At 45.0% G+C, this 23,287-nt stretch overlaps 1 protein-coding gene across 5 annotated transcripts in view; it reads right to left on the bottom strand.

Annotated features, from left to right (window-relative positions):
- Positions 1-23,287, bottom strand: part of LOC135901674 (rho GTPase-activating protein 1-like) — a 148,747-nt gene that overhangs the window by 11,602 nt on the left and 113,858 nt on the right. For all 5 annotated transcript variants that reach the window (XM_065431516.1, XM_065431515.1, XM_065431514.1 and 2 more), the window contains 4 exons: positions 23,140-23,265; positions 15,449-15,525; positions 9,432-9,509; positions 4,127-4,255 (listed from right to left, as the gene is read on the bottom strand). In XM_065431516.1, the coding sequence (XP_065287588.1) occupies positions 4,127-4,255; positions 9,432-9,509; positions 15,449-15,525; positions 23,140-23,265 (410 nt within the window). The remainder of the gene's footprint in view (positions 1-4,126; positions 4,256-9,431; positions 9,510-15,448; positions 15,526-23,139; positions 23,266-23,287) is intronic.

Below are 23,287 nucleotides of genomic sequence, written 5' to 3'. Positions count from 1 at the left end.
CAAATGGCAATGTCGGCCACCTTTTTGTCTCCCTATCCAAGCTACAGCTGCCTGCAAAAACACATGCTTTAGATTTTCAGCTGCGTGTAGAGTAGACATTGTTGCTTCTGCTTGCCATGTTGTGGCCTCTCCTGCCTTCTTTTGACACACCATTCTACACACTGATGTGGCATGCATGTGGCATGATTGCATTGCTTGCATTTCACTCTTGCTCTAGAAATACTTGCGGTGTGTTTTGGCCGGGTGCATTTGAAACATGCTCTATTCTTGGTAAGAATGGCCTTTTTTTTCGTCACTGGAATGCTCCGATGACAGTCCTCTGTTGCATGGTTGTTCTGCTTGAAGAACAGGCAGTTTCTGTTTTCTGAGCTATAAAAGCTTGAAGTAGTTCGAAGCTGTCTGCTTTTATTCTTTGGCTTTGCAACTATCCTCTCCTGTCCACGCTGTGTTTCTTCCCGTAAAGATATTTGCTCTCACAGAAATGACATAAGCCTGTCCAGCTTTTCTTCACATTCTTTTCCTGTGGTGTTGCTTTGTGCGCTAGCTTTCATGGCTGAGCTGCTTCTCATTTCTTCTTTCGACTAGAACTTCACTGACGACTCCACTGGAAGTGCTCTTTTCAACGCTGTCAACAACATTGGCACGAATCGGACGCCACTCGCAGTGATTTGATTGCCAATGTGTTAACCTGCACTCTGTGTGTGCAGTTCACCATTGGTTTCTTGTGCCGACCTCACTTTCTCTCAACATCTCGTTCATATGCAGCTCCACTGAGTGTTCATGATTTCCGACTGCTGTTCATAGTAGTTTCATCGCATCATCATAATTTTTCTCTGCAGAGTCTGAAGCCCTTCTATAGCAGACTTTGCTTTTCTGGTTAAAGATGCCAATAAATACTAATTGAACTTTTGTCCCTTGCTCGTCATAGGTCTGAGGTGAACTGTTGACTCATACTGAGGCCAGAAGCAATTCCACTCCAAAGTGCTCCCGCCAAACTTTATCATTTCCAGCTTTAAGCAGGAAATGTGGCAGCTTAGGTAGTTTAACTAGTTGCTTTGCATCGTCTTGTGTACCTGGTGGTGCCACCTGCCTTGTTCTGTTGTTCAAATCTAACTGTACTGGCTCTCGAATCCTCAACTATATTGTGGAGAAGATTGTGGTTATTTTCCTGTCATACTCTATTATTTTTTCAAATTCAGTTTTGGCAGTATTTTCTGTTAGAAATTTTTCAATTTGTCCATTGGTGCTGTTCAGGCTTTCGCTTGTTCCCTTAACCTGCACCTGCATTGTGAGCAACCATCCTCTATTAGCTCCTTCATCAATTTGTTGTTCCGCTGCACTGATAGGTGCATGATCTGGGAGCGAAGCACTTTCCTTTTTCTCATTACTAGTTCTTCGTTCATTTCTAGGCGGATAACAAGGATGTCTTACTGGCCAGGCAGCCATTCTGATAGGCCTATGGTTTTCACTTCAGTCCCGTTGCCCGATCCAGGTTGATCTCCTGCTTCACCATCGTCTCTGCTGCTTCTTTGCAGGTGGACCTTCCTTGTGGGCGGAGAGGTAGCATTTAGGTCACGGCACTTTGTCACGGTCACAGCATCTTGATGCCGCCATTTCAATGGAGGAATTTTTTTTTTTTGTCTGTCATGGCAGTCGAATAAGTACTTCTAATTTATCTTAGATGAAACATTAAAAAAAAATGTGCCATAATGGCTTAATTATTTTATGGCATAAAATGCTTCAATAACACGCTGAAAACAACGAACTGTCACTGTCAATCTTGTGCAGTAAAAAACAAAACATTCATTTACAGGAATAAATGACCGACTTTTCCCTTAGAATAACCTAGTGAAAAATAAGCGGACATATTTGAGCGAGAGCAGTGGAAGCTGCAGCACTGCTTCACCACTGCAGCCCGTGCACCGCCAGGGGCTTCTGAATCGCTGTCGTTCACAGCTGTTGCCCCCCCCCCTCCCAGCCCTGCCTCGCTGGAAAAGTAGCACAAACTCGACATCTCAGTTGCTTTGACTATAATCATGTGACAGGCCTGTGCAGCATTAACCGGCCACACAAAAGATGCATTGTTTGTTTTAGCCATGCAAAAAAACTCACGCGATTTGCGCGACCTTGGCACACAAGCAGAACACCTGTATATATGCTGCATTAATGCTTACTGCTAGCTAGTGTGGAAAATCTCACTCAATGAAAGCAATGATGACAAATGTTTGCCACCATCTATGCTGTGAAAAAAAAAAAAACATGGTTTTATGTCCTCCGCAGGTAACAAACACTCACAAGGTGGCAAAGTAGCTGTGCCAAGGAGGGCTCGTCATAAGCCAAAAAGGGATGACTGTTCAAGATGAGCTGAGGGGTTGAACTGGCTCTTTCGTGAAATGCCACGTGCATGTAAAATATGAGCTGGGAGATGTAAATATATACAGTCGAACCTCGATATATCGAACAGCATGGTGATCGCAAAATAGTTCGATATAGCCAGAATTCGATATATAAAATCACGTAGAAAACGCGTCAAAAACTAGCACAAATCAATCAATTAACCAATCGTGGCGCAATAGATACTCACATGAAGCTTCAAACAAAGTATTTATTTCGTTCGCTGAAAGTACTGAAGCAGCGTAGCCTGCTTCATATTGGCAACCGCGTGCTTGACCACGGCGTCCCCAACATAGTCCAAACGGTCCACAAGAGACGGTCCAGTGCCTTCTATTGCGCCGCAGTAGCGGCGTACAACGGCCAAAGCAGCTATAGCCTCAGTTGCAGTCGGGAGCGGGGCAACATCAGCGCTTGCTGGATCAGCCTCGGCAGCGTCTTCGTTTGGCCGCTCAGCAGTCACTTCTGCCGCGATCTCACGTCTGTTAACTCCGCCACTGTTCCGGTGCTGTCGTCACCGCCAACGAAGTCCTCAGTGCACATGGTGTGTGGCTCAGCACCGACAAAGCGCTCCAACTAGCTCCACGGCCACCTCGATCACGCGCGCACGGCGGGGGCGCGGGCGCGCGTGATTGACGCGGCCGGGCTAGCTCACGGCCGGTCTCTAGGGGAGCGCGCGCTCCCCTCGAGACCGGCTGTGGCAGGCTCCAAGCCGCCGCGTGTGTGCGCTGCTACGTTCAAATGGCGCCCTCGGCGCAACCGATGTGGGATCTGTCGTACGCAGCAGTTGGGAACGCCCATCGCGCCGCTGCTATCTTCAAGAGTGTTGCGGGAAAGCTCGCCTCCTGTCAACAGAGCGCACTTGGTCTGGGGCGGCGGAGTTCGATATATCCATTTTACATCCGGCCCCGTTCGAAATAAAAAATTAAAAATGCATGCGATTTTCCACGTGATATAAGAAGTGTTCGATATACGCAATAATTCGATATATCCGTGTTCGATATATCGAGGTTTGACTGTATATATATATATATATACACACACGTGCACCTAGTATTTTTGAATCTATACAATATTCAGCATATTAGTTATAAAGAAAAAAAAAGAACCCCAGTTGACTCCCCACTGCTAAAATTCAAATATATAGCTCAAAATATAGATCTCACAATTTTTGTTACACATTCCCACATTGAAAACCTTCTTGTCCTCAGGCAAAAGAGCAATTTGGCTTGTGAGAGAACATTCAAGTCAATGAGTTTATTCACTTCGCGCTACTAGCCAAGATCATGTTACCGTACCAACTCGCCCAACTGTCTATCCTTTTGTATTGAAGGCTAATCTAGTCCGGGATAATCGTGGCACAATTCGAGATACAAAAATGGTGGTAACTGCAGTAAAAGCTAAAACTTATGGAAATTTGGCCAATTTTAAAGGCATAAATAATTGTAAAAAGTCTCTAGAGTGTTGTGCAAGGAGCTGTTTGCCCAATAAATATTAATGCTGCTGAGAGTGATACTTTACCGAAGTTTGAAAAATCTAATAAATTCTTTTTGTCTGTACGACAAGAAATGTTGCAAGCATACATGAAGAATGGCACATAAAAATGCACACCCTGGATGGCAAATGCTACCGCACATTTCAGGCCTCCAGTGAGTGTTGCCTCCTGCACAAGGGTCAGCCAAGTTATAAACAGCGGCTGTGTGTTTCTCCCAAGGCTAAGACTGAGAACGCTCACCCTGGAAGCTCATGACATCATCATAAAGGTCGAAGGTCAGCAGAGGCTCCTCTAGCTCCCTCAGGAAGGTCTTGAGGATCACCGCCGCAACATGGACATTCTTGTATGCATCAAAGTTGACATACTTGCCTGCAGAGAACACAATGGCACTCATTCACCTGACAGATATGCAGGAATACTGGATAGCATTTGCTTCAAAATTTTTGCTATCAAGCACAGCACAGAGTTTCTTACAGTTATAACTAGAGGGAAAAATGGCGTTACACTTGCATGCATGGGAATGACGAGAAGTGGGGGTTTTGCGTAGATGTCTTTCTTAGACAGGACACCCTTGAAGGAAATGCTTTTCTCACAATGGTTCAGCCTCTACTTAAATTATATTAATATTAAGCAAAAATTTATTACTGAAACTTAAGTACTCAAGCTAAGGCACACAGTTTTACAACACGTGAACTGTACCGTCAACAATTCACTAAACTTAGGAGTGACCGTGAGAGAGCCTGTGTTCATTCTGTGCTAGTTTCAATTGTACATCTGCTTTCTTTGTTTACGTGTTATGCAGTCGGGTCAATTTATAACAAACTCAATAGTTCTGCAAAACGTCATTATATTAGTAGTTCGCTAAATGCAAACATGCCTTTTAAAATATTCAGTAATTAGAGACACAGTCATTCTTTTTCTGCAGTCTCAATACAAAAGCACTAACAATGACTCTAGCAATAAGCCAAGCTTTTCGCCACGTAATGCAGCACCTGCCACATGCTTAGAGCGAGCTGCATGACCTTTGCAATGAATCAAATCTGCCATTATAGGAGAACTCATGCACAATGCATGTGAAGAAATTCCTGTACAGTGTCTTCAAGTTCAATATGAACAGCCACGCCTGGACTCTACTCTCTTTTCCACGCTCAGTCACAGGCCTTCGCAACGTGACAGGAATAAACGGAACTTTTTCTTGACGTGCAGCTTGATGGCTCACCACATGAGGTCACCAACACCTCACCGTGTCCACAAACGCGAAGGGGCTGGATTCTGTTGCTGCCATTTTATTGCAATAGCAATTACATGGACGACACTCCAAGTGCATTTCTGCTGTCGCCATCAAATTTCGTATAAAGCCCAAGTGCGATAAAATTATTGCCATGCACCATGTGCTTGCTGTCTGTGCCAATGAAAGCATGCGAGGGCAAGCCGGTAATCGCCGCTCAATCTTGCACCCGAAAGGGAGGCAAGCGAGGAGAAAGTGCACTGTCTTTCGTTGTGTGCAAGGCTTCAGGAGGAGGGCAGGGAGGGAGGGGGGGGGTTCTATCATGGGAGGCCACGCGCGCTCACCCAGACCGCTGTATCTTGAAAGCCATCTGCGACGAGCACAGAGTCCGCTGTGTTTCCACAGCTTAGTTTGCATTGAAGCAAGAGGCAGCACGATGGTCAATTCGCCTCGCTGCTGCTGGCCACCCTTCCTCAGTCCAGCATTTCGACAGCGAGTTTCCGCGGCCATCAAGTGAGATGTATTCCCATTTGCGTGTGCGCATGTGACACCACAGTCGTTAATTTAGTTACTATGTCTAGGTTTACGAGTTTATACAGCCAATCAAACTACAATCCTTACTCAGTACAGCTGTCCACTAATTTGCCTTTCAGGCTAAACTGAGGCTTTTTCCTGCGTAGCTCCTGTCGCTTTCCTGTGCGCACAACGTCTATCAGGCCTGTTGTTGCCCATGATGTGAGTGGAGACCCTGCAATCTTGTTCTGGTTTTGTAGGCGTGGTTACCTCCCCACTCCTGTGCCTGACGCTCGCGTCTGAGCCTGTGCCGTCGATCCCTCACATGATGTCTATTGTGTACCAGCTTTTGCAACTGACTTCATGAGCTTTCTCCATAGGATCGTTGCGAGGGTGAAAGCACTGTTTCTTGCCGATGCCTCAAACACAGTCACTGTAGCCATGGTGCACTGCTGCATGCCATTTTCCAAGTCTGAACAGGGGAAGACGCCGGGTGTTTCCTTTCACCAATTTCCTTGCGATGCGGACCCGAGTTGTAAGTAGCAAAAAAAGATATTTCTTGCAAAATTTTCATCAACAAGTCTACATCAACTGTAGTGGGTTTGCAAATGCTCCAATGAAAGCGATGATCTTTTCAGACGCCGAATACTGAAGTTGCTTGCGGGTGCTGTACTGACCACTTTCCATTTCTATCCATCCTACATGGTGCACAAAGTGCTGCAACTGCTCGTTCCTGCCTCGAACAATCATCCATCTTGAACTGCCCAGAAGATGTAGGCAACAAAGCACACAGATGCTGTGACTGCTGTCAAGTTTGTCAGACTACTACTATACTCGCGGGCAACTTTCTGTGGCAATGAAGGGAAAGGTACGAAGGCAAAGTGCACACAAGTGAGAGCGCTTCTGAAAAGAGTCCACTGTTTTCAACCACATTAGCTGAAGCTGAAGAAGAGAAAACATAAACACTTTATTAGCAATAGTTCAATATGATAGAACACACCACTGAATGTAAAAGTTTACTAATTTTGTGGCTTTTCCCTTCCGCGTCTGGGCAAATGCGAATCCGATTAGATTAGATTATGGGGTTTTACGTGCCAAAACCACTTTCTCATTATGAGGCACACCGTAGTGGAGGACTCCGGAAATTTCGACCACCTGGGGTTCTTTAACGTGCACCTAAATCTAAGCACACGGGTGTTTTCACATTTCACCCCCATCGAAATGCGGCCGCCGTGGCCGGGATTCGATGCCGCGACCTCGTGCTCAGCAGCCCAACACCATAGCCACTGAGCAACCACGGCGGGTAAATGCGAAACCGTTGCACATGAAGCTGCGTCGATTCAGTGTCTGTTCCAAGCAACCAAAAGCACCGTCACATGCTGGCAGACTACTTGGCGCAGTAACACATGTGCAGCAGCCATGCGCCCGTGGCCTTCCCTTCGTTGCCACAGAAAGTTTCCCTCGAGTATTGCGAATTGCACAAAGACGGTGGGCTTGGCGGCTGTGCCACGATACAGTCTACTAAACTGCTGCTGTTCAATATGCAGGTGCTCATCATCGCACTGATCGGTGCAGCGCTGCCCGCTACTATCTCGGCTGTCCCACACGCAACATCAAACTGCCTGGAACCGTGCCTTGGCCGTAGCTCTGCTGTCCCTCACCAAGTCACGCTAGCCCCCCCTACGCTTCTACTAGCACCACCTGTGACAAGCGTGATCAATCCTACCTCCAGGGAGCTGCCTACGTCAGCAACATCTGTCGGCAGATCACTTATAAAAGAGCAACACCATCACGCGCCAACCCGTGGGCACGGCGGCTGTGCCACAATACATTCCACTAAACTGCTGCTGTTCAATATGCAGATTAGTCAGTGTTACATCTTTCCGCTAAGAAATCAAGCGACTATGTTTTGGTACTGCTGCCAAGCCCCCAGTGTCTGTTTGCCATCGCAATGAATTGTATTCATGTCTCGCCCCCTTTGCTGCTACTGTTGGGCGGCATAGAAACTAAACCCGGTCCTGATTCTAAAGCTGTTTTAACTAAACTAAAGACACTGTCCGCTGGGAAATCGCAGTTAATTAACAAGATTAAAGGTTTAAGAAGCGAACTAGTCGAGACTAACCATTCTATTTCCAAACTAAACAGAAGAATGCATGCCGTCGAGAGCCACTGTCAACACATTGACGACCTGCAGCGGCAGGTTGAAACATTTAAGACTTCTGTGGCTGTGACGACACGGGCAACCTCCGATATAGAAGCGTGCATCGATGACGCAGAGAACCGAGCCCGCCGCAATAATTTTATCTTCTTCGGTATCCCCGACCCAAGTGCATCTGAATCCGCCGCTCAAGCAGAGGAAAAAATAATTCAGCTTTGCGCAGACGAATTAAACATGACCGCGAATCCTGAGTGTGTGTCCCTAAGTGTCGTCTTTTGTGCTGTCTTTTAATCGCGCTACCGTACTCCCCTTGAAGATGCATTACCAACAAGCCCACATTGCAACCCTAGTGGCAGAAGTTGTGCGTTTTACGTCAGCCTTGTGAATGCAATCGTCGCAACGAGAACAGCACCGCACAAATGAAAAGGTGCCCCGCAACTTCTGCAATGTCACTGTGCTTGTGCACGGAGAATATGTAATGCCAACGAGGAATCTGCCATGTGAGTGTTTACCAAGAGGGGGCTGGCTGAAAAGCTGGTTTGTGGCTTCAGTAAGTTTGAGACAGCTGTCATCGCTGCTAGGCCGCGGCGGCATCAAGCGAAAATAACACTTTTGAAGCACGAAGTCAATAAATACTGCATGTGTTTTCCCTTTTCATCGCGCTCTCTCTGAGTTCCGTTTATGACAGGTAAGTGGTCGATCTCGTTCTATTTCGGTTAAGCAGTACTACCATTTGGTATGTAATTTTTCCAAGCTCCAGCCAACTACGGTTTAACGAGATTTTCACTGTACTACCATCAATTATATTTGGAGTACCGCCATAAGTTTTAGTCTTTCTTTTAATGTATTTCCAGACAAGCTTAGCGTTGCTTTTCACCTTACTACTTACGTAATTAAATATGCACTCTCTGCCTCACACACATTTTTGGCTATCTTCTTTCCAAGTTTTTTTCATCTGTATGTATGTTTCAGTATCTGTCGTCTGGCAATGTCTGTTATTTATGAGGGCCCGAATTTCCTTGTTTAACCAAGGCTTATTATTTCGGTCTTTGGCTGATATTACTCGCGATGGGACGAAAGTTTGGGTTTGCGCTTCTAGTCGTTTAATATAAATTTAAAGAATAAGAGTAGTCTTGAATATAGGCACTTCTTTATCACGATTATGCTTGCAGCATCCCAATCGACGGTGTGGTTAGTAGTTATGTGATGATCCGCCAAGGCATTTGAACTTGCATTGCCCTTCCTGACATCGTTCTGGTGCTACTGAATTCTTCTTTTAAAATTATCAGTTTAACCTATGTAGGATACATCGCAACTCTTGCATGGAATCTTGTGGATTACCACCAACTGCACACACGCAGTAGATAGCAGGACAGCACGGTGACATTGGCATTGATGGCACGAATGTGCCTCGCATATCCATATACTATGCATATTATGTACATACATACATACATACATACATACATACATACATACATATACACACACACACACAAACACACCTACATACATACATACATACATACATACACACACACACACACACACATACATACATACATATATGGTATGTATCATATAATATACATATCCATACTGCAATAAAACCCTCAACCCAGCCACATTCGCTTTCGCAAGCTCACCTTCGTCAAAGAGCGCCTGCACCGCTTTGACAACCTGGGTGTTGGCAGAACGTCTGAAGATGCCTTCCATCTCCAAGGCTGCATTTAAAAAGGCAAACACTCACACCAAGCCACCTGCAAACACTTCTACACCACGGGAGCAAAAAAAGAAGAAGCAAACAACTTTACTGCAAACTGAAAATAGGGTGTTTCCACGTACCCTAACAGGAAGCAATTACTGGTGTTCAACTCCAATTATATCTTTGAATACAGCTAAACCTTGACATAGTGAACAAATATGAGGGTTGATCCAGAAATAAGGTTCCCACCAATTTTCGAAATAGACAACATTGTTTATTCTTACATAAATTTACGTACATCATTGGAAAGATGAAACTTCGCTCTATTTCTCTACATAATCGCCATCTTTTTCTATGCATTTTTGTAGACGGTGCTCCAACTTCTGCATCCCAATGTCGTAGAATTCTGCCGCCAACCCACTGAGGAAGCGTTTCATCTCTTCTTTGACTTCATCGTTGCTCTGGGAGTGTTAGCCACTCAAATGTTCCTTTAACTTGGGGAACAAGTGAGAATCACTAGGCGCGAGGTCTGGACAGTATGGTGGGTGGGGCATGACAGTTCACACAAAGTTTGTCATAAGTTCCTGGGTTTGACGGAGGACGTGAAGTCGAGCGTTGTCGTGAAGCAGCATAACACCGGCTGCCAATCGTCCTCGCCGGCGGTACTGGATAGCTCGCCTGAGTTTTCTTAGTGTTGCACAATAACTGTCCGAGTTGACTGTTGTCCCACGTTTCGTGAAATCAATCAGCAATCACCATCATCATCAGCCTGGTTACGCCCACTGCAGGGCAAAGGCCTCTCCCATACTTCTCCAACAACCTCGGTCATGTACTAATTGTGGCCATGTCGTCCCTGCAAACTTCTAAATCTCATCCACCTACCTCACTTTCTGCCGTCCTCTGCTACACCTCCCTTCTCTTGGAATCCTGTCCGTAACCCTTAATGACCATCAATGATCTTGCCTCTTCATTACATGTCTTGCCAAATGCCCATTTCTTTTTCTTGATTTCAACTGAAATGTCATTAAATCGCGTTTGTTCCCTCACCCAATCTGCTCTTTTCTTATCCTTAACGTTACACCTATCATTCTTCTTTCCATAGCTCGTTGCGTGGTCCTCAATTTAAGTAGAACCCTATTCGTAAGCCTCCAGGTTTCTGCCCCGTAGGTGAGTACTGGTTAGACACAGTTGTTATACACTTTTCTCATGAGGGATAATGTCAACCTGCTGACCATGATCTGAGAATGCCTGCCAAATGCACCCCAGCCCATTCTTATTCTTCTGATTATTTCCGTCTCATGATCCGGATCCGCCGTCACTACCTGCCCTAAGTAGATGTATTCCCTTACCACTTCCAGTGCCTCGCTACCTATTGTAAATTGTTGTTCTCTTCCGAGACTGTTAAACATTGCTTTAGTTTTCTGCAGATTAATTTTTAAACCCACCCTTCTGCTTTGCCTCTCCAAGTCAGTTAGCATGCATTGCAATTGGTCCCCTGAGTTACTAAGCAAGGCGATATCATCAGCAAATCGCAAATTACTAAGGTATTCTTCATTACCTCTCATTCCCAATTCTTCCCAGTCCAGGTTTCTGAATACCTCCTGTAAACACGCCGTGAATAGCATTGGAGAGATCGTGTCTCCCTGCCTGATGCCTTTCTTTATTGGGATTTTGTTGCTTTCTTTATGGAGGACTACAGTGGCTGTGGAGTCGCTATAGATATCTTTCAGTATTTTTACATACGGCTCATCTTCACCCTGATTCCGTAATGCCTCCATGACTGCTGAGGTTTCGAATTAATCAAATGCTTTCTCGTAATCAATGAAAGGTATATATAAGGCTTGGTTATATTCCGCACATTTCTCTATCACCTGATTGATAGTGTGAATATGGTCTATTGGTGAGTAGCCTTTACGGAATCCTGCCTGGTCCTTTGGTTGACAGAAGTCTAGGGTGTCCGTGACTCTATTTGCGATTACCTTAGTAAATACTTTGTAGGTAACGGACAGTAAGCTCGATCAATAATTTTTCAAGTCTTTGGCGTCCCCTTTCTTATGGATTAGGATTATGCTAGTGTTTTTCCAAGATTCCGGTACGCTCGAAGTCATGAGGCATTGCGTATACAGGGTGGCCAGTTTCTCTAGAACAATCTGCCCATCATCCTTCAACGAATCTGCTGTTACCTGATCCTCCCCAGCTGCCTTCCCCCTTTGCATATCTTCCAAGGCTTTCTTTACTTCATCCGGCGTTACCTTTGGGATTTCGAATTCCCCTAGACTATTTTATCTTCCATTGTCATCGTGGGTGCCACTGGTACTGTATAAATCTCTATAGAACTCCTCAGCCACATGAACTATCTCATCCATATTAGTAATGTTATTACCGGCTTTGTCTCTTAACGCATACATCTGACTCTTGCCAATTCCTAGTTTTTTCTTCACTGCTTTTAGGCTTCCTCCGTTCTTGAGAGCATGTTCAATTCTATCCATATTATAGTTCCTGATGTCCGCTGTCTTAGGCTTGTTGACTAACTTCGAAAGTTCTGCCAGTTCTATTCTAGCTGCAGGGTTAGAGGCTTTCAAACATTGGCGCTTCTTGATCAGATCTTTCGTCTCCTGCGATAGCTTACTGGTATCCTGTCTAACGGAGTTACTACCGATTTCTATTGCACACTCCTTAATTATGCCCACAAGATTGTCATTCATTGCTTTAACACTAAGGTCCTCTTCCTGAGTTAAAGCCGAATACCTGTTCTGTAGCTTGATCTGGAATTCCTCTATTTTCCCTCTTACCGCTAACTCATTGATCGGCTTCTTATGCAGCAGTTTCTTCCGTTCCCTCCTCAGGTCTAGGCTAATTCGAGTTCTTACCATCCTATGGTCCCTGCAACGCACCTTGCTGAGCACGTCCACACCTTGTATGATGCCAAGGTTAGTGCAGAGTATGAATCTATTTCATTTCTAGTCTCGCCGTTCGGGCTCCTCCACGTCCACTTTCGGCTATCCCGCTTGCGGAAGAAGGTATTCATTATCCGCATATTATTCTATTCCGCAAGCTCTACTAACAACTCTCCCCTGCTATTCCTGGAACCTATGCCATATTTCCCCACTGACTTGACTCTAGCCTGCTTCTTGCCTAGCCTGGCATTGAAGTCGCCCATCAGTATAGTGTATTTTGTTTTGACTTTACCCATCGCTGATTCTGCGTCTCCATAGAAGCTTTCGACTTCCTTGTCATCATGACTGGATGTAGGGGTGTAGGCCTGTACGATCTTCAATTTGTACCTCTTATTAAGCATCACAACAAGACCTGCCACACTCTCATTAATGCTATAGAATTTCTGTATGTTACCAGCTACATCTTGTTAATCAGGAATCCAACTCCTAGTTCTTGTCTCTCCGATAAGCCCGCTTTTTAGGACTGTATATGCTTATTTTGTCCTCCTAACCTCACTTAGCTCTATTGTATCCCATTTACTGCCTGCTAATTCCTCTAATAGCACTTCTAGACTCGCCTCACTAGATAACGTTCTAGCATTAAACATTGCCAGATTAATTCCAATGGCGGCCTGTCCGGACCCAGATATTCTTAGCACCCTCTGCTGCATCACAGGTGTGACCGCCTCCGAGGTCAGTCGCTTCGCAGCTGCTGAGGACTGAGGGCCGGGGTTTGATTGTTGTATTCCTACAGGAGGTTGTGGCGAAGAACTGCACCAGGATGGCCAATCCTGCTCTGGTGAGGGAATGCATTAGCGGTTCTGGTCAACGGGATCAGGTCGCACTCCAGGCCTGTTGATATAATTTTTCTTTTTTTTAATCTGGTGGGAAATTGCGCGGCTCCGGGATTCGAACCACGGTCCTCTTGCATGCGAGGCAGATGCTCTACCTGCACAATCAGCAGTATCCCCTTACAATCCCAAAAAACACTGGCCATGACATGCCAGCAGGAGTTTGTTTGAACTGATTTGCAACTGGTGAGTCTGGGTGACGCCACTGTTTGGATTTTTGTTTCGTTTCTGGAGTGAAATAAAACACCCACGTTTCGTCTCCCTTAACAATGGAGTCCAACAATCTTTCCTTATCTTCTTGACACTTTTGAAGAAATTGGCGAACACAGTCAAGGCCTTCTTGTGGTCTGATGTCAATAGCGACAGTACCCATCGAACAGAACACTTGCGATACCCAAATTTTCCGTCAAAGCTCTTTCCACTGTATTGTAAGAACTCCCAAGCATCTGAGCAACAAGTTCACGGACGGTGATCTTCCTGTTTTGAAAAATTGGACCATCTTGATAATAGCCTCCGAAACTGACGGTTTTCCACTTTGTTCTTCATCGTGGACTTTCTTCCGACCGGCACTAAACTCCCTGCACCACTTTCGGACGTGTTGAACAGACATACACTAGTCGCCATACGCCTCTGTCAACTGACGATGAATATCCACAGGTGGAGTCTTCTTGACATGCAAAAAGCGAATAACAGAACGAATCTCGCACTTGGCGGAATCAACGATGGGAACCTCCGTATCGGACGGCTGCTGAGCCAAGAATGAGCGGCACAGCGAAGTGCGGCCAGGGGGAATCGAGAGTGGGGGACAGTTGCACGCAGCAGCATTGCCGGATTTTGCCGTGCACCTCCTGTGTGGCTGGAGCTCACTGGGAACCTTATTTCTGGATCAACCCTCGTATATAACAAAGTACAGTAAACCCTTGTCAACTACAAATCTTTTATTTCATAATATCAGTTAAATAGACACTTTTTCTACCGAAGTGTCAACTCCAGATGTTTTTCACCCTATACCTTGAAGAGTCTTTGTGCCAAACTCTCAATATCCCAAAACTTAAACAGAAAGAATACCATGGAATACGAGCGGGTTGCCTAGGAAAAGAGGCAGCATCCATTCGCCTTTTACCTGCAACAGTGGACCTGTTCTGTTATTCCGACCCGGATTGCCCAAGGCGATGCCTTCAGCCAATGAGTGTTGCGTATGCAGTCTCAGGCAGTTCTTGACAGTCCGGGATGGCTAATCGAAGACGCCCAGTGAGTGATCCTACTGGCGCCAAGCTCGCTAGCCTCAAGTCCCTGGATATGGTTGCCTTCATTGCTTACGCTAGCGGAACTAGGCTCGGCGCTCATCTTTCACCCCTCTTTCCAAGTGTCACGGCTCACTTGCTCAGCTGCTTGCGGCGCCGCTTCCTTATGGCCTCGCACAGCAGCCAGTGAGGTGGGAGTTGAGTGTTTCTGTTTTTACCTTCTCATTTAGGACGCTGTCAGTGATGCATCAATGTGGTTACGGCATGTCAACAGACAATCACCACTTCTGAGCAGGTGCATCAGTCTATGCGCAGCACCCAGACAAGGCAAGCATGTGATCCCACAGTGCAATCATGGCTTGATAAGATGGAGTGAGATCATGGCTTTTGCCACAATCCATAATAAGCATCTACAGTTGAACCCCAATATAATAATAATATTTGGGGTTTTACGTGCCAAAACCACTTTCTGATTATGAGGCACGCCGTAGTGGAGGACTCCGGAAATTTTGACCACCTGGGGTTCTTTAACGTGCACCTAAATCTAAGCACACGGGTGTTTTCGCATTTCGCCCCCTTCGAAATGCGGCCGCCGTGGCTGGGATTCCATCCCGCGACCTTGTGCTCAGCAGCCCAACACCATAGCCACTGAGCAACCACGGCGGGTTTGAACCCCAATATATAATGAACCCAAGGCATATTGAATTATAAGATCTATAAAAGTAAACCTGAAATGTTTCTGATTGATATAACAAACATATGCTTACAACAAATATTGGAAATAACAAACTTAATATAATGTCAGATGGAAGTTTGATATATAAGGAGGTTTGCAGTGAACCGAGATGCCCATTACAACATATTGTAGGCAACATTGCTCATTGCTTCAGAGTGCTCGGCAATGTGACACCACTTGTAGAGACGTACCGTTGTCATTGTCCAGGTAGGTGATGCAGTCTCGAACCACATTTGGAATAGGGTCACCATTATTGTGCTTCTTGATGCTGCAATCATACAGAAAGAAATTCAACAAGAAGGAACACTCAGCAAAAACTGGCAACAGCAAACATGTCACACCTAGTTTCGACTCTATCCATTAGTTGACGTGAGCATCAGAAAAAAAGAATGTGAAATTAACTTACACACAACGTTTGATATTTTTTATTCTTTCCCATTAAAACAAAACAAAAAGGTTTTGCGTGTAAACGAACTTAAACTTTGCGACTTATTTTCCTTGCGTTGCCTAGCAACAAGCTAGCGGTACGCCAGATGCGTACGTCATGCGCCAGACATGCCACAAGAGCGACCAAGGCCAGCCGCGCATGCGAAGCTCGCGTGCTCGGCGACCCGTCTGTTTTGGATGTAGCCCGTTTTCTTTAGGCTCCCGGCGTTCTCCTGTGTTTCGTCTGCATTTCAACACGCCACCACTGCACTGTTACACTACAGCCAGGTGAGAAATTTTGTTTGACTGTCTGTGACGCACTTGAAGCACATTTAGGCTTACTGCACAAAACTGAACCTATGTAGTAACGCAGTTATCGAAAAACAGCTTCGCCGTCCAAGCGTAGTTAATTTGAGTTAATTACTCATACTGGGAGATGTTTGTGACGCTATGAGCCCAAGCATTATTACAACTTATTTTGGTAGTTTTTGGGCATGCTCGCCGCACCTGGCTTTGTGACGAAAAGCACCTTGGCCGTGTGACGCAGTTTTGCGTGTACTGAATCTAACCGGGACAACTTCTGGCACTTTCTCTGACCCCAGGCATTATTGTAACTAGTTTCGGTACTTTTTGGGGTACTTTTCAAAGACAGTGGCCGCGCTCGGAGTAGTGGCGCAGTTAGCGAAAAGCAGCTCGGCTGTGTGCCGCAGTTAGTTTTGCGTGTACTGAACCTTACTGGGAGGAGTTCATGATGCATTCTCTGACCCCCCAAAATTATTGTAATTCATTTCATAACTTTTTCGGATACTTTTGAGGCATGCTTGCCGTGCCTGGGGTTGTGAAGCTGTTAGCAAATAAGCAAGATGGCCGTCGTGAGTTAGTTTTGCTTGTACTGAATTTTAGTGCGACAAGTTTGTGGCGCTTTTTATCGCCCTGCAAAAACATATACCTCATTTCGGTACTCACACTTGTCGAAAATGCGACGAGCGATTGCCGAGAGTGATAACACGCGAGTATGTTGCTTGCGACGGCAGGACACGTGAAAGATAACACTGAGGAGCTCAATAACTTGACATTTCTGTCTTCTGAGCGACTGAAAACGGGCTTTGCACCCAGGAATCTGTCTTGAGTGCGACTAGGAAGGCATTCTGCGAGCGTGTAACATGGTCTGGCTGAGAGCCTGTGTTGTAGCCACCTCTGTGTACTTGGTGTACCATCGCGTCGATTGAGGCCAAGTTGTTTTGGAAACGTGCAGTCACTCGTGTATTTGTGCTCTTAAAGTGCAGGAAATAGTGCCCGGGAACGGAAGAATGCTTGAAAATCGGATGTTTTCTTCAGATTTTGTGGCATTGTTTGGGAGAAGTCTACTTGCTTTGAAATGTATGTAAAAGCAAATTTATCAGTAATGCCGCTCATTCATCACTTACGCACGTTTCGCCTCTACACGAAATATTCCTGTTAAGTCATTAAACCAAAATGATACATGCTTGTAATTTACTTTTTTTTTCAGCTAATGGCATCCGGTGAAGCTTCGTACGGCAACGACGGCTGCTTACCTGGTGCCACAACTTTGCATGAATGCACAAGAAGCTGAGAACAAGCATTTATATAGAGCAAAATAAACATTTCATCATTTTAGAAGACGTCTTGCGTTTTCTTTGTGAAACTGCATGTAACACAGATTCGATGGAGGCTTGTAAAGATCGTTTGCAATGATTTTCACTAAATAATAAAACGATTACGTGCCAAGGCCACGCGTGGTTCAGCAGTAGAATCTAAAATAAATAAATTAATGCCGCACCGTTCAGCGGAACCGGCGTGGCGTGTACCTACTGCCGTTCAAAACACACGCGCTAAAACCGAAACCGGAAGATGTTAATACCATCCGCTTGGTGCGCTACAGTCAATTCGGCCGCTGGGCTCTATGGGAGTGTCCGCTCTTGTTGAAATTTCTTTCTCTATGCTGCAATGTTGAAGAAAGTCCCAGATAAGTTTCTACAGCGATGGAAGCGGCCAAGGGAGTTTTGAAGCATCTCTGGGAGCAGCAAATTTGGCCAAATGAATAACGTTTGGAGCAGGAATTATTCCTTTCAAAGCAGAAGATACACATCTTGGAGCATGCTAGCATGGCTCAACAGGAGTGAAATACAGACAAATAAAAAAAAGGTGCTCTTCATTTGAGTTTGCAGAACACTACTAGGTTATGGCAAATCAGTTCGTCAGAAGCTTACAAGATGGAGGACAGTTCGCTGAGGGAATAAAAAGTATGTCACGCACCCGACATAGGGAACTCATGTACCACTGTTAGGTTACACACCGGCCGTGGCACTTAAATGTGGCCAAGAAAAAAGATAACCAAGGGATTAATGTAAACAGGAACCATTGTATGTTGATAGGCTTTTGTTATTGCTAGTTAAGAGCTTTTTTCCGTTGTGCACAAGCAACAATTATTTAAGTTTGATTAGCTGATGAATTATCTCACTTACTGGATAAGGATATTGAATAAAGGGAAAATCAGACATCCACCCGTTCGTAGCAATTGCTACAAAGGAAACCCATACGGGTTCCTCGAAAGAAAAGCCTCATAGTTGAAGAAAAATTCGTCCTGGTCCGGGACTCGAACCTGGGACCACCGCCTTTTCGGGGCAGCCGCTCTACCATCTGAACTAATCAGGTGGCTAGCAGATGGCAGGGCGAAGTTGAATTTGTCGACAACACGAAGCAAAGGCAATAGTTTGACGTAGTAGCTCTGCGGAAACCCGCAAGGTGGAGAGAAGTAATGAATAAAGGGAAAATCAGACATCCACCCATTAGTAGCAATTGCTACAAAGGAAACCCTCATTCGAACGGGTGGAACCTCGAACAGGTGGATGTCTGATTTTCCCTTTATTCATTACTTCTCTCCACCTTGCGGGTTTCTGCAGAAATACTACGTCAAGGATATTGAATAATGCAAATCCAAGGTCGCTTTAAATACAGTTACCACCCATGTTTCAATATCCTCCACATCTCGTCATTAGTTAGGTTTATAAAGTTAGCTACTTAGACGTATTCGAGCACAATGAACAAGAAGTGCGAACTGTGACAACCATTAATGACACCCACAGTGAACACTATTCATGTAATGCCATCATTTATGTCTTAAAGTCTTGGTGACATTCAGTTGGCATAGTGCAATAAATGAGAAGTTACTTTGTTGGTCGTTGCATGCTGGAAAAAAAATAATAACTCCGACATTTATGAAAAGGGGAAAGAAAAGTGCTGAGTGGCCTTCCGATCAGCATCGCCGACAGGTAGCTCAATTATTCCCCATAAAGTCTATGTAAAATGCCGACCGATATTTTAAACGCCAAACAATGGCTTGGCCTCAATCGGGTCAGACTCGATCTGCACGAGTTGCGCAGTGAACATCATTGCTGCAAATGCAATTTCTGTTGTTCACGTATTATCTGACCATTTACGACCACCATTTAACCGCCACGGTAGACTAAAACCAAAATCCTCAGTTTCTAATTTTGTGGCAGCAGAAGTCTGATTTCGCATGGCATGGTTGTGCAGAATATAGAGTACCTGAAGTGCAAATTGGAGTGACGATTTCGGTTGTCATTGGATATTTCTGGTCAGGAAATTTCACAACGAAAGCAGGCAGCTCGTTTTCAGCACGCCACGCTATACCATCCCAGTAACCGGACGTGGTGCACATGCAAAATATATGTTAACGCTGCACACATGGTGTTTGCCCTTAATCAATGCAGATTTACCAATGGGACTTACAAGCGAGCCCTAAAATGTATAACGACAGGCTGTACGTCTTGTTCATTCAGTGAGAGAGTGGCTTCCTTTCCTAACTGCCCCATAAGAAGAGCACTAGTTAAGGTCATATTTAGCTGGCCCGCATATTATATACCCAATCAGCGTCGACTTTAAGTACATCGAAAGAAATTTCTAGAAAAGCTCCCGTGGAAACACTGCATCTGTCAATAAAAGCTGACTCTTGCATTTGTTCTTTAATGCACTCATTTACGGAATTTAGCAACTCGTCATGCAGCAAAAAGCAATACAGATTTTCAATATCCATACTGAAAGCTGTACAATCCCCAGGATTTTTCTCTCTCAAATACTAATACTAATAAAATACTAAATACTAAAATATTAAATACTAATAAAGGCTAATGGAGCATAAAAGGTCGTTAACCGGTGAATCGCCTTCTAATCTTTCCCTACATTGCCAAGATTGTAACTGCACGCCAGAGTTAGATGAATGCGCGATATTGTACAGGCACAGGAATGTAGATATGCGTCTTATGGTAGAGGCATGGCATATCTATAATGGTGGAAGTGCGTGCGTGTCAGCCTTCGATTACATTATATGAGGAAGAGATTAAGTGCCTTAACAGCTATCTCTCACATAGACCGGCCCATGTACCCGACCGACACGTGGTGATTCCATTCCAGAGCTTGTGCAGATGAGTTTTGTGTCTTCTTTCTTTTTTCGCCTCAGTGCTCCCTTCAGTTGATAGTCAACGTTCGTGTTGTCCACTTCTCTTTTCTTGTGTCCTGTCTGCACACCTCACCTTTTTTGCATATAGTAAAAGTGAAACGTTTCTTTTGCCTTAAAGTGTCACTAAAGAAAAACATTCAATCAGTTTAGATTGATAAGGTTGAGCACTATATTTTCATTAATTTTCATGATAAGAGGCTGCTTACTGAAGAGAAAATGAAGGCCAAATTTTCATTTTTTAAATTTCATGCTGGAACCTGTGCACTGGTACGTCAACGTGACGTCTCAAACTTTCAAAGTAGCCTGCTGTGCAGCAAGTGCTGTGCTCAGTAAAAGCTCCCTTGCTGAGTTGAGTGCTGGGCTCTATTAGAATGTCAAAATCCATAACATCAGGTCATAATACGACGTCTGTTTTTTTCGTTTTCAAGCCTGTTCTCATGGCAAGAGTGGTACGGTGCAATTTACTACCTAGAAGAACTGAAAGGCTGAGTGAGTTGGCCCCCATTTGTACTTTGGTTTGCGCACGAAAACACTGATCAAAGGACTAGATGACATGATTTCTCAACTGGTGTTTTTATGGAAGGAACAGTACTTATGCAGAACTTACAAGCACCGCCTGGTAGTGAAATTACCATCATGACAAACAAGGTGGTATAAACCTACACAGTGCAAACGTTTGCGATCAGTCGATCCCACAACACATGCAGCAAAGATACACAAGGTCTTCTTCTGTTAATAAAATAGCTGACAGGCTGACGCGTGCATCTCCCATCTTTTTAATACTGTAGAATGCCTCTACAGTTTTGCAATTAATATGTCGCCTGTCAAGGGACCAAATGTGGGTGTCTATAGACAAAGGCCTGCAACCACAACTATGGCAGCAGTCTATCTAAAGTGGGAGCGTGCCGAGTTGGACCGGGACAAATCATGCTCTGTTATTGATGCACCTGCCTGGCCAACGTAAGACTTGCCAGAGCTGAATGGCACAGAGTACAGCAGTTTTGCACAAAGTGTAATGCTCCTTGTGTTTTATTTGACAACCACCCTCTCGGTACGCAACAGAGTTTCAATTTTGTTTCTTGATCTGCAAACACAACTGCGAATGCCTGTTATGTGTGGTGAACGCTGTCATTACTCCATAGCATGCCACAACATTTTGCAAACCATGCAAGAGCTTTTGCACATATAGGAATGTTGCGATATTTTTTGTGCCCTCATCCTGTCTGTGACTGCCCTTGACATCTCCTTTTATGATAGGGATGAGTCTGGTATGAGCAGCACTTATTATGTGACTGAGGCTGATCTGAGACGGGCTATTTGATGACGAAAGCTGGTCTGCAGTTTGTAGGTACAAGATCTGGACAACAAGGTGGGCAAACAAGAAAATAAAAAAGCAATTTTTTATTTGTATAATACAGTTCGATGAGAAATTCAAGAGGGGCTTTTTTACGAGTGGGTCGCCTAAGCTTAAAAGAAAGTCTAGTGTCAAAAAATTGGAGGATGTTATCCTGGGCCATCTCCACCGTGAACTTTAGGCTGAACCTGCACTCTTTGAAAAGCAGTTGTTACAAAGACCAAATACTGTATAATTGTCCACACAACTAAAAAGTTTCCTTCCATTTGCTCCGACATTCCACGGGTGAGGAAGATGTCCCTTGAAATGGTGCAGCACAGGATCCTATACACAAACACTTGCCTTCTGAACGTATGGTTCCTAACTAACACTGACATAAGTTGACCGAAGATGAAACGTGAGAATTCCAGGAATCATTTAACACCCAAACCACAATGTGACCAAAATACAAGTTGTTTGCTGAACTGCACGATGCAAATTTTCCAAGCTTTATATCGCCTCATGTGAGGCAGCAAGTAACAACGTTCCTTGGCATCAATGCCGTGGAGTCACCCAGGTCAGCGCTGCTGCTAAGATGTTCAACGAAGGCCCGGAACGGGTCTCTTGTCAGACACGCAAGCTGTTGCCAGAGGAACTGGGAAAGCACCAGGAGCCACGTGGGCTTCTCAAAGAGGATCGCACGAAACAGTACACCTGGCTTGTACATCGTTGCAACAAAGAATATGTTGAAGGAGAATGGCAGATTGGGTGAGTTGGTGGTTTTCCATAATGTTTAAAAAATACCACTAAAAATTTATTCCGGACAACAGAATAGAGGATGGGACACACATGGCACTGACTTACAACAGCCGTTGCAACTGCAATTGTAAGTCAGTGCTGTGCAGAAACTCGTATCAAGTTCTTCAAAATCACAGCATTAGCCTTCTCTGAAAATGGGCTTTCCGATAGGACCACGGAATGGCCTTCCTTATCAGAAAGCGAGAGCTTGAGTTTCTTTTCAGTGAAGAAATCTGAGAGGGGACACAAACTTACAGGCTTTATCTCATGGTCCTTAGTCCGCCTCACAATGTCCACGCATTCAAAAAAATAACCTGGGCGGAGCTCTTCAAGTACTTTCCTTGAGATGGCCCTGCAGTAGGCCAGCTTTTCCAGCTGATCGGTGAACTTCGAGCCACGCTGCCGACTCTGAAAGTGTTCAGCAGCAGATTCACGGTCTCCCACGAAGAGCACCTTCTGCTGCTCACGGTTGAGCCATTTCTTTTCTTTTTTAGGCAGCTGCTAGCATATTGATGCCCGAAGAAACTCGTTGGTTTGGTGGACGATCCGGCACCACTCTCTGTACAGAACTGCGGGCGCCTTTTTGGCCTTGATGCTTAGCACAGAGCACCTTCATTAGATCGTTGTAGTGTTGGTTTTGTCACCACCAGTGGCTTGTTGCCCCTTTGCTGTCCATTCTCGTTACAGTGTCATGCTGTATTCAAGTAGTGATGAATCAACTAGCCTGGTTGTCTATTTTATAAATCACCTGATTGATTAATTGACTGATTCATTCACTGACTGATTGATTGATTTATTGATAGATTGATCAATTCTGCACTCACTGCTCAAGAGAGGCCCGGAACTGCTGCGTTGGCTGGTATGTGGTTGCGGCCTGGTTGAAGAAGCCACTGCTGTGAGAGTGTGGGATCCGCGCCCCCTTCGCACTGGACAGGAGCTTGCGGTCATGCCTGCACCCGACAACCTTCACTG

Source organism: Dermacentor albipictus, unplaced genomic scaffold (genome assembly GCF_038994185.2).
Source record: "Dermacentor albipictus isolate Rhodes 1998 colony unplaced genomic scaffold, USDA_Dalb.pri_finalv2 scaffold_16, whole genome shotgun sequence".
NCBI lineage: Eukaryota > Metazoa > Arthropoda > Arachnida > Ixodida > Ixodidae > Dermacentor > Dermacentor albipictus.
This window is presented reverse-complemented; position numbering and strand designations above follow the sequence as displayed.